At 39.1% G+C, this 12534-nt stretch overlaps 1 protein-coding gene across 2 annotated transcripts in view; it reads right to left on the reverse strand.

The window, feature by feature from the left end:
- rftn2 (raftlin family member 2) overlaps positions 1 to 12534 on the reverse strand; it is a 72428-nt gene that overhangs the window by 29280 nt on the left and 30614 nt on the right. For both annotated transcript variants that reach the window (XM_043692926.2, XM_087988691.1), the window contains 3 exons: positions 7965 to 8076; positions 6768 to 7119; positions 1161 to 1364 (listed from right to left, as the gene is read on the reverse strand). In XM_043692926.2, coding sequence (XP_043548861.2) covers positions 1161 to 1364; positions 6768 to 7119; positions 7965 to 8076 — 668 coding nt within the window. The remainder of the gene's footprint in view (positions 1 to 1160; positions 1365 to 6767; positions 7120 to 7964; positions 8077 to 12534) is intronic.

The following is a 12534-nucleotide window of genomic DNA, read 5'->3' on the forward strand; positions in this document are numbered from 1 at the left end:
CTGCCCTGCTTTATTCCCCAAGAGTAGGTCAAGTTTTGCACCTTCTCTAGTAGGTGCATCCACATACTGAATCAGAAAACTCTCTTGTACACACTTAACAAATTCTTCTCCATCTAAGCCCTTAACACTATGGCAGTCCCAGTCTATGTTTGCAAAGTTAAAATCCCCTACCATTACCACCCTATAGCTGAGATATCCTTTCAAATTTGTTTCTCAATTTCCCTCTGACTATCCCCATTTCAAACAGGTATGCTGTTTTGGAAAATGCAGGGGGTAATCGATTCACAGGGGAACGTAGCACCAACAGCCAAGTTTCTGGTATTCAGACTCTCAAATTTGGTGATATTTATTGGGATCGAGAAGGGTTTTTTGGGTGGCCTTCAAAGGGTTGAGAATTCCATGCAGCCCAATTAAATTCCTGAGCCACCAATTGTAGGGAATCTAATCTTAAAAAAAAATTGTGGTGGGTTCAGGGATAATGTTTGCCAATAATCAGCCTATTTGGCGGCCAGATTCTGTCATCCAACAATCCCACATCAGCCCCCTTCTTCTTCTCCCCGAATTAATAGAGGGAGACGCTGTTGGGAGACACTCGAGTGACCTGTCCCATGATTGACTGGATTCAGCCACCATGGTTCCTGCTGTAACAGGCTTGTGTTAAGTCTAGCAATGTGTGTCCATAAGGGAAAAAAAGTCTTAAAAGAACAGTATTCCAAAATTCTCCACAATGTGGATAATGATTCATTAATGTTATGTAAAAAATAAGAGAAAAATAGACCAGGGTTTCTGTTGGTTTTATAACTGGTGGGTGAGATCCTTGTAAACCTGACAGTTCCCTCAAGGATGGTTGGGATTCTATCAGGATTACTAATAGTCCAGTTAGAATCATTGCCTCCAATTCTAAGTGATAGGTACAAAACATTTTTGAAATTCATTGTCACTTCTGTCACTTTGTTTTTGGACATCCAGTAACACCTGTCATCCTGCAAAGTTCTTTAGCTACAAGAGATCACACTCAACCACTTTATAATCTTGATCCTTTGTTTGGAATGTATTAAATTTATTCAGCAGTTTGCTATCCATTGCATTAAAATCAATTGTCACCATTCAACTGTACTTGCAATAACTTATCACACAATACAATTGTAAATGATATTTACCTTTCATTGTTTCCCAAACTACGAATGAATCAACCAATGACATTCCACTTTTATAATAAGATGTTGTGATTTCCAACCAATCTGCTTCCAGGGTACAAATGGTTTGGCCCTTCCTTGCTACTCTGAGTGATACATTGCCTTCATGGTAGGACCGTTCACTGAAGTCTTCATCAGAAACATTGAAGACAGCAAATAGTTTGAAATCTAGAATGATAATAATACATTGTCAGACCACTGGAAAAGGCACACAAAAAAATGAACGTAGCAAGGTAGCAGATCAAGTACATTCTCCATGTAGAGCTATATTTGTAAAAGGCAATTTAGCAATGTAGAGTAAATACTTGACTTGGTCCTGAGAAGCTGACAACACTGGATCAACACTTGTTCTGCAACCTGACTGTACCTGAAGTTTGGATTGGCAAACTGATAGAATTCCTAGTGGGGGCCAGGGAAAACTGCAAACTTCGTCCCTGCTTTGGGAGGAATACAGTGCCAAGCTGATTTAAGTTTTCCACTGATTGAGTTAGGCCGAAATGATCCCATTTTTCCCAGAATTGGAGACGCATGTATAGAGAATGAGGCATTATTTTCCCAAGCTTCTTGTTTCTTTTTGCAACTTTTGTTATGCTAAAAATAAAATCAGTTGCCATGCTGTGAATGTTCTAAAGCATCAGAAGACATCCTGATTACTTGCATCTGACCTGAGTTGACACAAAATGCAAAGTTTAAGTTTGAACTAGGAATAACTCCCCATTTTCTCCCACAGGACTCTGAACAACTTTGCTTCACACCATCAGTGATTCACTAGCACGGACTATTCAATTGGTGGAACCCAGAGTCAAAGATATTAGTGCTCCAAAGCATGACACTTTCCTATTCTGGCTATTTTAGTAAAATTAAAAATAGAGGAAGTCAGTTGGCTAAGTGACAGCTGTATTGTAGGTCACCTTGGGGAGAGTTTTCTGCACTGTAATTTGCTTCATTTGGAAACCTGATTGACAAATAAGCAAACTCATGTCCATTAAAGGTACAGCCAAACTTTTAAGTTTTAACGTTCAAGTGAATGTTATGGACCAGACCAAATCCCCATAAAATATATTAAGAAGATAGCCTAGACCCTAACTTTTCTTATGCTAAGGTAAGTGTAAGGCATGTTCCAGATGCAATTTGAATGGTCAATCTACTTTAAGCAAAACACACTTTATTTTTACAAAGCAGTTAAAATACAGACAAAATAAAAGAATTGGCTTAACTGTAACTCTATTGAATTGCTTAATGAAGTTTTATATCTATATATATTTTATATATATATATTAACTACCACTAATGAACTGCTCCAATGTAGTAACATCCCATAAACACATCTTTGGTAAAGGCAAGTTCAGTAAAATAGATTGTTTCACATACAATTCTAGCAGCAGGAAGAAAACCGCAGCTTTTAGCTGTAACACAGAGAGGACTAAGAGCTTCCACATCAAGCTTCAAGACTTCAGCAACTGCTGAAAGCCACAATTAAAAATCCAGGTTCTTTAGGAGTTTGACCCCACTTATTCAGGCTGCTTCTATTTTTTCAACTTTAAGAAAAACCAAGTTCTTAGAAGCTGTTTACTTTACTGGCTTTGAGGAGACTGCTCTTTACCTGTATCTCAACCTTCATAAAAAGGATCAAAATAGATCTCTCAAAGCCATAGCATCGCTACATGAATGATCTGTAAAACAAGTAGTCTTAAATTTGCACATTGTATGATTTGGAGTGGATTCTGCTACACAGCAGAGCTGCTAGATTGGGTCTGCAGCAGGTGATGAGGGAACGGAATGTGAAAAACATACATGACCGTGTCCTTACCAATCTTGCATGCCAAACAGCATAAGCAGCAAATGATAGACAGAGCTAAGCAATCTCACAACCAATGGATCAGATCTAAGCTCTGTAATCCTGCCACATCCACTCAAGAATGGTGGTGGACGATTAAACAACTATCTGGAGAAGGAGGCTCCACAAATATCCCCATCTTCACTGATGGAAGAGCCAAACATGTCAATGCAAAAGTATTCGCAGCAATCTTCAGTCAGAAGTGCTGAGTGCATGATCAATCTCCAGTGGTCCCCAGCATTACAGATACCAGCTTTCAGCCAATTCGATTCACTCCATGTGACATCAAGAAACGGTTAGAGACACTTGGAACAGTAAAGGTCATGGGCCCTGACAACATTCGTTAATAGTACTGAAGACTTGTGCTCCAGAACTTGCCATTCTTCTAGCCAAGCTATTCCAGTACAGTTACAACATGGCATCTAACTGACACTGTGTAAAATTGCCCAAGTGTGTCCTGTACCCAAAAAGCAGGACAAATTCAATCTGGCCAATTACTGCCCCATCAGTCTTCTCTTGGTCATCAGTAAAATGATGGCAGATGTCATCAACAGTGCTAACAAGCAGCACCTGTTTATCAATAACCTGTTCAGTGATGTCCAGTTTGGGTTCTGCAAGGACCACTCAGTTCCTGACCTCATTACAACCTTGGTTCAAACATGGACAAAAGAACTGAATTCCAGAGGTCAGGTGAGAGTGACAGCCTTTAATATCTAGATTGCATTCAACCGATTATGGCATCAAGGAGCCCGAGCAAAACGATGGGAATCAGGGTGCAAACTCATCCTGGCTGGAGTCATTCCTGACACATCAGAAGATGGTCGTGGTTGTTGGAGGTCAGTCATCTCAGCTCCAGGACATCTCAGCAGGAATTCCTCAGGGTAGTGTCCTAGGCCGAACCATCTACTGTTGCTTCATCAATGACCTTCCATCATCAGGTCAGAAGTGGGGATGACATCATCCAGGACAAAGCAACACACTTTATTGGTACTACATCCAAAAGGATCCATTCCCTCCACTACTGAAGCCCAGTAGTGACAGTGTGTATTATCTATAAGATACACTGCAGAAATTCACTAAATATCCTTAGGCAGCACCTTCCAAACCCATGACAACTTCCATCTAGAAGGACAAAGTCAGCAGATATGGGAGCACCACCACCTGCAAGTTCCCCTCCAAGCCATTCACTATCCTGACATGGAAACATATTGCTGTTCCTTCACTGATACCTGGTCAAAATCCTGGAATTCCCTCTCTTTATGGGCCAACCCACAGCTGCGCACTGCAGCAGTGCAAGAATGCAGCTCATCACAACCTTCTCAAGGGCAACTAGAGACGGACAAAAACGCTGGGCAGCCAGCAACGCACACATCCCAGAAAAGTGAGTTAAATAAAAAAGCAACATGGACAAAAATGATACATGTAAGTAAACTAGCAGTTGTTTTTTTTCTATAAATGGGACTATTAAAACAGCTAAATGGGAGATGGAGGCTCCACAGTATCCTCATCCTCAATGATGGTAGAGTCCAGCACATCTGTGCAAAAGATATAGCTGAAGCATTTGCATTCATCTTCAGGCAGAAGTGCTGAGTGGATGATCCATCTCATCCTCCTTAGGTCTCCAGTATCATACGTACTAGTCTTCAACCAATTCACTTCATGCGTTATCAAAAAAAGGCTGAAGACACTTGGCTACTACAAAGGCTAACAGCCCTGACCATAATCCAGCAATAGTTCTATAGACATGTGCTTCAGAAGTAGCTATTCTCCTAGCCAAACTACAAAATTGGCATCAATCTGGCTATGTGGAAACATTCTGAGGCATGTCCTTTCCAAAAAAAGGGACAAATCTAATCTGATTAATTATAACCCTATCAGCCTATTAACAATCAAAATGATGAACGGGTATCATTGACAGTGCTTTCCAGCAGTAGTTGTGAATGAATAAAGTGTTCAAAGATGCTGAGTTTGGGTTCTGCCACAGCCACTCGACTCCTTACGTCATTAGAGCTTTGGTCCAAATGTGGTCAAATGAGCTGAAGAGGGTGAGAGTGACTGCACTTGATTTCAAGATAGCACTTAAGCATGGCTTCAAGGTGACCGTTTAAAACTGGATCAATGGAAATCAGAGGAAATGCTCTCTAGTGGTTGCACTCATATCTAATATTGCAGGAGTTCCTACAGTTAGTGTTGCAGGTTCACCAATCTTTAGCTGCTTCAATCACCTTGCTTGATAGTGACTGCACAATGTTCAGCACCATCATGACTCCTCAGATACTGAAGCAGTCCATATCCATATGCAGCAAGACATGGATAACAAGGCTGATAAATAACAAGTATCATTCATACCACATGTGCCACGCAATAATCATTGTCTCTTGACATTCAGTGGCATTACCACTGCTGAACTGCTCCATTGTCAACATTTTGGCCAGGGGATTAGAATGTGGTACCACTGACCAGAATCTGAACTGGATCAGTCATATAAATATTATGGCTAGAAGAGCAGATCAGAGGCAAGAAATTCTGTGATGAGTAACTCACCTTTCATTTTCTAATGCCTGACCACCATTGACAAACTCTCCACTGGATACCCGGCACATACCTGGTCAAGAGAAGATGGTGGCACTTATCCTTGCAGAGTAAATAAAGTCATTAATCGGAGTCAAGGAGTCCAGGCAAAATTGGAATCACTGGGAATCAAGGGGCAAACTAGAGTCATACCTTAGACAAACAAAGATGGTTGTTGGAGGTCTGTCATCTCAGCTCCAGGAAATCGCAGGAGTTTCTCAGGGTGGTGCCATTGGCCCAACAATCTTCAGCTGCTTCATTAATGACCTTTCCTCTATCATAAGATCAGAAGTGGGGAGTTTCACTGATGATCGCACAAAGTTCAGCACATTTTGTGACTCCTCAGATATTGAAGCAGTCCATGTTCAAATGCAACAGGATCTGGACAATATCCAGGCTTGGGATGACAAATGATAAGTAGCATTCGCACCACACAAATGCCAGATTTAAAGTGAACTGCAAAGAAGGGTGGAATGAGTAAAAATGTTTTCACTTGGCAAGTAGTGAGGGTAAGGAATACACTGCCTGGAAGTGGAGTGGAGACTGGTTCAACTGAGGCATTCAAGAGGGCATTAGGTGATTATTTGGATAAAAATAATGTACAACTCAATGGGAAAAATTATGCAATCAACACAAATGATGCTCATTTAATGAAAACTGAAAGAACTGTGGATTCTGTAAATCAGAAACAAAAACAGAAGTTGTTGGAAAAGCTCAGCAAGTCTGGCAGCATCTGTGAAGAGAAATCACAGTTAACGTTTCAGGTCCAGTGACTCTTCCTCACTTGATGAGTCAGTTCAGGCATAATGCATTGAACAGCCTCCTTCTGCATCGTAACACTTCTGTGATTTTAAAAGGGTTCCCACAGGATCAGATTCAATCATTATATACCATAATCTAGTCTGTACCATGAATAACATGCACCCAAATTAAATCCTCTTCTTTAATTTAGCAAGACAGGAACTTATATAAAAACCTATAGATCAAAAGCAGCTTTTTATTGTTTCCATTGTTCATGGACATGCATTACGAATGATTTTTCATTGTTGTGAAATTGGAGTAAAGATAGAACTTTCTACATGTAAACATGTAACCCTACAAATAAACAATACAATCAAGAATAGTTAAGTAATGATTTTCAAAAAAATATTAATAAGACAAACCTTCCTTTGGTTGACTGCAAGGACAGGTTTCATTTCCAATCCTTTTCTCTCTTCCATGCAAAAGATCCTTCTCTGGAGCTGGCCCATTCTCTAAAACATCAGTGACTTTATTGCAAGAATGTTCTTTTTCCATTGCAAATTCCATTGGCTTTTTGTTAAAAATCTCCTCACTGCATTTTATATGGTTATCAGGATTTTGCTTTCGTTGATCTGGCAATTTAAAGTCAACATCCTGTCCCAAATCTGCAACTAGTTCTCTTGATAATTTTGTACCATTGCAGGCCTTTGACTGGGTACTGAGTGGATTTAAAAATCCTACAAACTTCATTCCTTTCTTGGTTAAATCATTCACCTAAAATTCAAGAACACAGAAGTAAAAACTGCACTGCTGCTTATTTGAAAACAAATAAACATTCTCATTTGAAAGAAAAGCTGTTGGGCAGCTGTTTAGGAAGTATATGCAGCAGGTTGCTGTTGTGGGAAGAGGGCAATAAGTAGAAGTAACAGGTCATTGTTATGGAATTTCCCACAAGGGCTCTATTTTCCTATTGTGCTGAACAGCACACTAACGGAACTGTATGAAGCACATCTTCAGGAAAGGGGTCTTCAACAGTTCCTTAATGAATCACTTCTGTCTTAAGGAACCCTCTTCTGATACATCCCTAAGATAACAGCAATGTTTGTAGAAATATGGTATGAACTACATCTTGATTAATCTTTTTCTTTGGCACAAAATTGTTTTCTGTGGCTCTTTGATTTCCTAAAGGACACATATGACAACAAAGACAAGGCGGTGGGAATTGATTAGTTTTGGGGGTTAAAGGTAGACACATCTTTTGCCAGAAGCTACCTCCATTGGAATTTAGACAGTATTTTGGAAACTGACTCTAGTAAACATTACGCATACACAAAAAATACAATTTCCTCATACTGGTTCCTAAACAAATGATGTCAAGAATTATTAACACACGTGAAACAGATCCACTCTGGTCACAACCTTGAAAATTATTTCTCTTTAGCTCTACTGGTTACTGATACGTATGCAGTGCATATATTTCTGGCCATAATATGAGACATGAATCCACTGCACACATCGAAGATTAGAAGGCCTTATTCACTGAAAAAGCATGTTTTTGCCTTTTCTCAAATCTGACAGTGATTCAGAAGATTGACTTAGTACACATCAAGAGAGAGTACCTTGTCTAACAGTCCTTTCACAACATCAATGGAAAGTGGTTGATTGCTCACAGACCATTCTTCAACAACTAGCTTGGAGTGCCTTGGTTCTCCATGTTCTGACTTCTTTATACTGTATTAAGTAAAATAACAGAACACATAAGAAATGAATAAGAAATAATAATTCTTAGAATAATTCAGATGTTCTGCAGATATTTAGATGAAGCAACTAATGGTTCACATTAGAAATGATAGTACCATAAAATATATCAAACTAGGTCAGTGTCTGTTTCATAACACTAATTGTATCAGAAAGTAGAACAGACAGCATGTATAGCATTAAAAAAAGTTTGAATCAGATAAATGTTCGTTGACACTTGTGTAGAGAAAGGCATAATTTTCTTTTACCTAGTTCACCTATCATAAACTCATACTCTCCAGCCTTAGTTTCACATTAATACATGAAAATATTCAAGAGGAATAAACACAAAATAAAGTTAGGGGGATGAAATTTCAACACTCTCTAGCCTTGGGCTAGGGAAACCACTGCAGAATTTCAGCCCCTGTTGGTGGAACTGTCTTGACAAGAGTTTACACAAATATTTGGCTCAAATAATGAAGTTGGTGATGGAGAGAGAGTATTTTCCCCTGGGTCTGAAAATGTTACCAGAAAGATTTAGCAGACTCTGGTGTATTGATTACTTCTCTTCCAACAGGACTTTAAATCTGGTGCCATCTACTGGAGATCTAAAGCATCCAACAATAGTGATGTAATCAAGGAGATTGATCAATGCAGTCAGAATGAAGAATTCACAGAAAAGCAAGCAGTAAAAATCATGGATTATATTTTGTTTTTTTCAACCATTCCTCAAACAGCAAAATAAAAGTTGTGACATAAAAATAGGGTTAGGGTCCAAGTTGAAATATCATAAATTAATCTTAAAATTGACTTAAAACTCAATGCAACTTGAAAATTATATTGGAAGAAATAACACTCCTATGCTAATAGCATCCAAGTCAGTTGCTGAGATTGACACCAAGGCATATGCATTTTCTTTTTTACAGACCTCCTCAATTGTACACCTCACCCCACCCCACCCACTGTCAAAGCTGCTCCCTACCTATTGACCTTAGAGATATTTTCTCATCAACTTGTTCAGACAATTTATAATACATCCCTGGAGCAGGCAGAACCTGAACCGTGGTTCAGAAGTTTGGATGTTCCTACTGTGCCATAATCGCCGTTTTATTGCTTCTTAAAATGCTATAAAGGAATGCAGGGGTTCACATTCAGGTATTGTCTAATCAGCCTGTTCAGAGATGTTATGGTACACCCTCTGGTGAAGCATTTTCCCTATCACTGCACCACAAAAGTCATCCTGGGTTCACATTTAGATATTTTCCTAATCAACTTGTTCAGACATGTTATTACACACCTGTGGAGGGGGTTGGACTTGAACCATGGTCCAGAGGTAGGGTTGTCCAGAGGTAGGGTCTACAAGAGACCTGGAAACCTTTATTTGTATTTTAATTTAAAAAAAATCAGACTGTCCAAAGATGTATAAATCCCCTCCAGAGCAGATGGGACCTGGACCCAGGTTTCCTGGTTCAGTTATTTCTCTTAGCCTTAAATAAAAAAAAACGAACTTTGACAACTGTGACTAACCAGATATTAATAGATTCCTCTTCTTTAAATTTAAACTTTTGATACTCTTTCTAAAGCTAATCAAAATAACATCTGCCTTTTTACTTATGTCCACATTAACATGGTCAACATTAATATATCATGCTAACCTTTTCTTTAAAGTTATTTTTTCCCACATATAGAAATAATTGTTATCCATTTCCTTGAAACACAATATTTCATGTCCTTGTATCAATATTCCATGATTTTTGAAAAACACAAGATGTCTCACTTCAAGGACATTTTATAATTTCTTATTAGATTTTTGACTGGTCAGTTAAACTTCTTGTGATTATACCTATGTCAGTTATGACCATTTGCAACTGAGAACCTTGTTAAAACATGCTAGCGTTGTGGAGGTTCTGAGACCAAATAATATCTCTTGGTAAAATAGTCTGACAATTGTCGACTTGTGTCAACCCTTTTATTATATAAATCTCTTTCCTTTCCAATATTACTTTCACGTAAGTGAAGCCCATTCTCAGCATTTCCATTGTGTTACTCTTTGTCGAATGAAGATTGTCTCAAAAGCAAACAATTATTCATAAAGGCAAAATACTACTGATGCTGGAAATCTGAAACAAACATAGAATGCTGGAAAAACTCAGCAGGTCTGGCAGCATCTGTAGAGAGAGAAAGAGTTAATCATTATGGCTCTTCTTGTGGATGTAAGCAGTGTTATAGAGCCCAAAAAGAAGTTGTAGGAAACAGTACAGGTAGTTCTCCTATAACGCATGTTTCATAAATGCGATTTGGCTGCAATGCGATTTGTGAATTAAGGACTGTCTTTTATACAAAGCAAACTCCCATTTGCTGTTACACGATTCCATCCATTTTATTACCATCTGGCTGTGTTTTATTCTGCTGGCACACCTATTGCAATAGGTTGTCATCTGTGTGTATTCTTTTGCTTCTATCGGCAACTAAGGTCGGGGAAGCGAACAGTGGAATATTTTGCTGGAATGCTTATTGGGGTCATGCACTGACTGAAAGAAGGTGCAAATACAGTGAGGTTCAGCAAGTGCTGGCGAGCAAGTAGAGGCTCAGATAGTCTGAAGTTTCAACACATGGTGATTTTACAAGAGAGGGTGTATGTGTGGGAATGGGATAGATGTGAAACTAAGGACAGACCACTGACGACCCTAATTTCTCCCCACCCCACCCATCCTCAAGTTATGCCTAATCCAAGTTCACCCAGTCTCTGTATGCATGGGGGGTGGGGGATCTGAGAGTCTCGGTGCCTCTTTCTTTCTGAAATCCCAGACCCAGTAAAGCCATTTAGAGCATCCCAACTCTTTTGTTAAGCAGAGGCTCAGATAGTCTGAAGTTTCAACACATGGTGATCTTACAAGAGAGGGTGTATGTGTGGGAATGGGATAGATGTGAAACTAAGGACAGACCACTGACAACCCTAATTTCTCCCCACCCCACCCATCCTCAAGTTATGCCTAATCCAAGTTCACCCAGTCTCTGTATGCATGGGGGGTGGGGGATCTGAGAGTCTCGGTGCCTCTTTCTTTCTGAAATCCCAGACCCAGTAAAGCCGTTTAGAGCATCCCAACTCTTTAGCCATTCCCTCAAAAAAAAGATTTTACTCGTGCCAAAAAATAACTTCCGGAAGTTTCACAAAGTTTATTGGTAGAGAATTGGGTTCTAGATAAATTCCTCTCCACAAGGAGTTGGGAATACAACAACAGATTGGAAAGTTTTGCTTGTAACATCTTGGCATTTCTATAACTGACCAGAAATGGACAGGTTCAGTAAACTGGTGTTCCAAGCCTGTTTTTCCCATAGGCCTCGTTACTTCTATTGCGTGATTTTCTATAACACAACATCGCAAGGGAACACAAGTGCCACATTATAGGAGAACTACCTGTACAGTTGAAATAGGGTATGGAATATAGTGAGGTCTTTAGATTGTTCTGTGAGATCTACTGATCAATTACCACGTGCGGTATTAAGCTTCGAAAATAATGGATTTCGCTCTCCTAAAGTGCGTATTTTGGCAGGGCGCCATTCCAAAGCAGCAAATAAGCATTGTGGATCAAGGCATATTCTCAAAGATCCACCATCTTTATGATGCATGTTATTAAGCTACACCAGTCTGTGCTCCTGCAGTCTTTTAATGATTCCATCCTGCTCCATCCAGCTCGATTCTCAATTTGTATTTTAAATTGACACTGCACTGATTTCTCCTGTTGTTGCCTTTTTAGGGCTTTCTTCTTAGCAAAACTGCTGTGCTTTTAAACTTTTTGTAGCAAAATTTTTGTAATTAACAAAAGGTGTTGAATCTTTTGTAAACTGTTTCAAAGATTTTCGATTTTCTTAGTGTTAATATTCTTTGTGCTTTCTCTTTAATTGGGGCAAAATAGAGATTTATGTCTTTTTCCACTTCTAAACTGATAGCCACAGGCTTTCCAAATAGTAAAAGGGTTTCTAATTTTTGAAGCTTTCAGGCCTCAAAACTGGTCTGTCTGGTTTGTATTAGCTTTTGAAATGGATTCTTATAGCTCTAACTCTGCAGCTTTTGCTTCCAGTATTCAGTTTAAACATTTTTTCCCCTGTTTTCTTAAAGACATATTCCATGAGTGTCATAATCACTGCTTCATTTAATTTTACTATTTCTCTTCAGAATTTTCATGCATTCTTCACAATATTGCTTAAAGCTTTGAAACAGCTGACAGTATCAATTTCTGGCACCATGTCAGGTTAATGATATTGGTTTGATAATCAATCACTCATGGCTTTTGTTTCTTCTCAACAGCAAAACACATTATAAGCTATAAAACAGACATTATATCAGAGGAACTGATTGTGTGTATGGAACCTTTGTACTTCAGCTAGACTGAATCATCGAATCCCTACAGTGTGGAAGCAAATCTTTGGCCCATTGAGACCATAACTACC

Source organism: Chiloscyllium plagiosum, unplaced genomic scaffold, assembly GCF_037043375.1.
Source record: "Chiloscyllium plagiosum isolate Xiang-an unplaced genomic scaffold, Cpla_swu_hap1 HiC_scaffold_7, whole genome shotgun sequence".
Lineage (NCBI taxonomy): Eukaryota > Metazoa > Chordata > Chondrichthyes > Orectolobiformes > Hemiscylliidae > Chiloscyllium > Chiloscyllium plagiosum.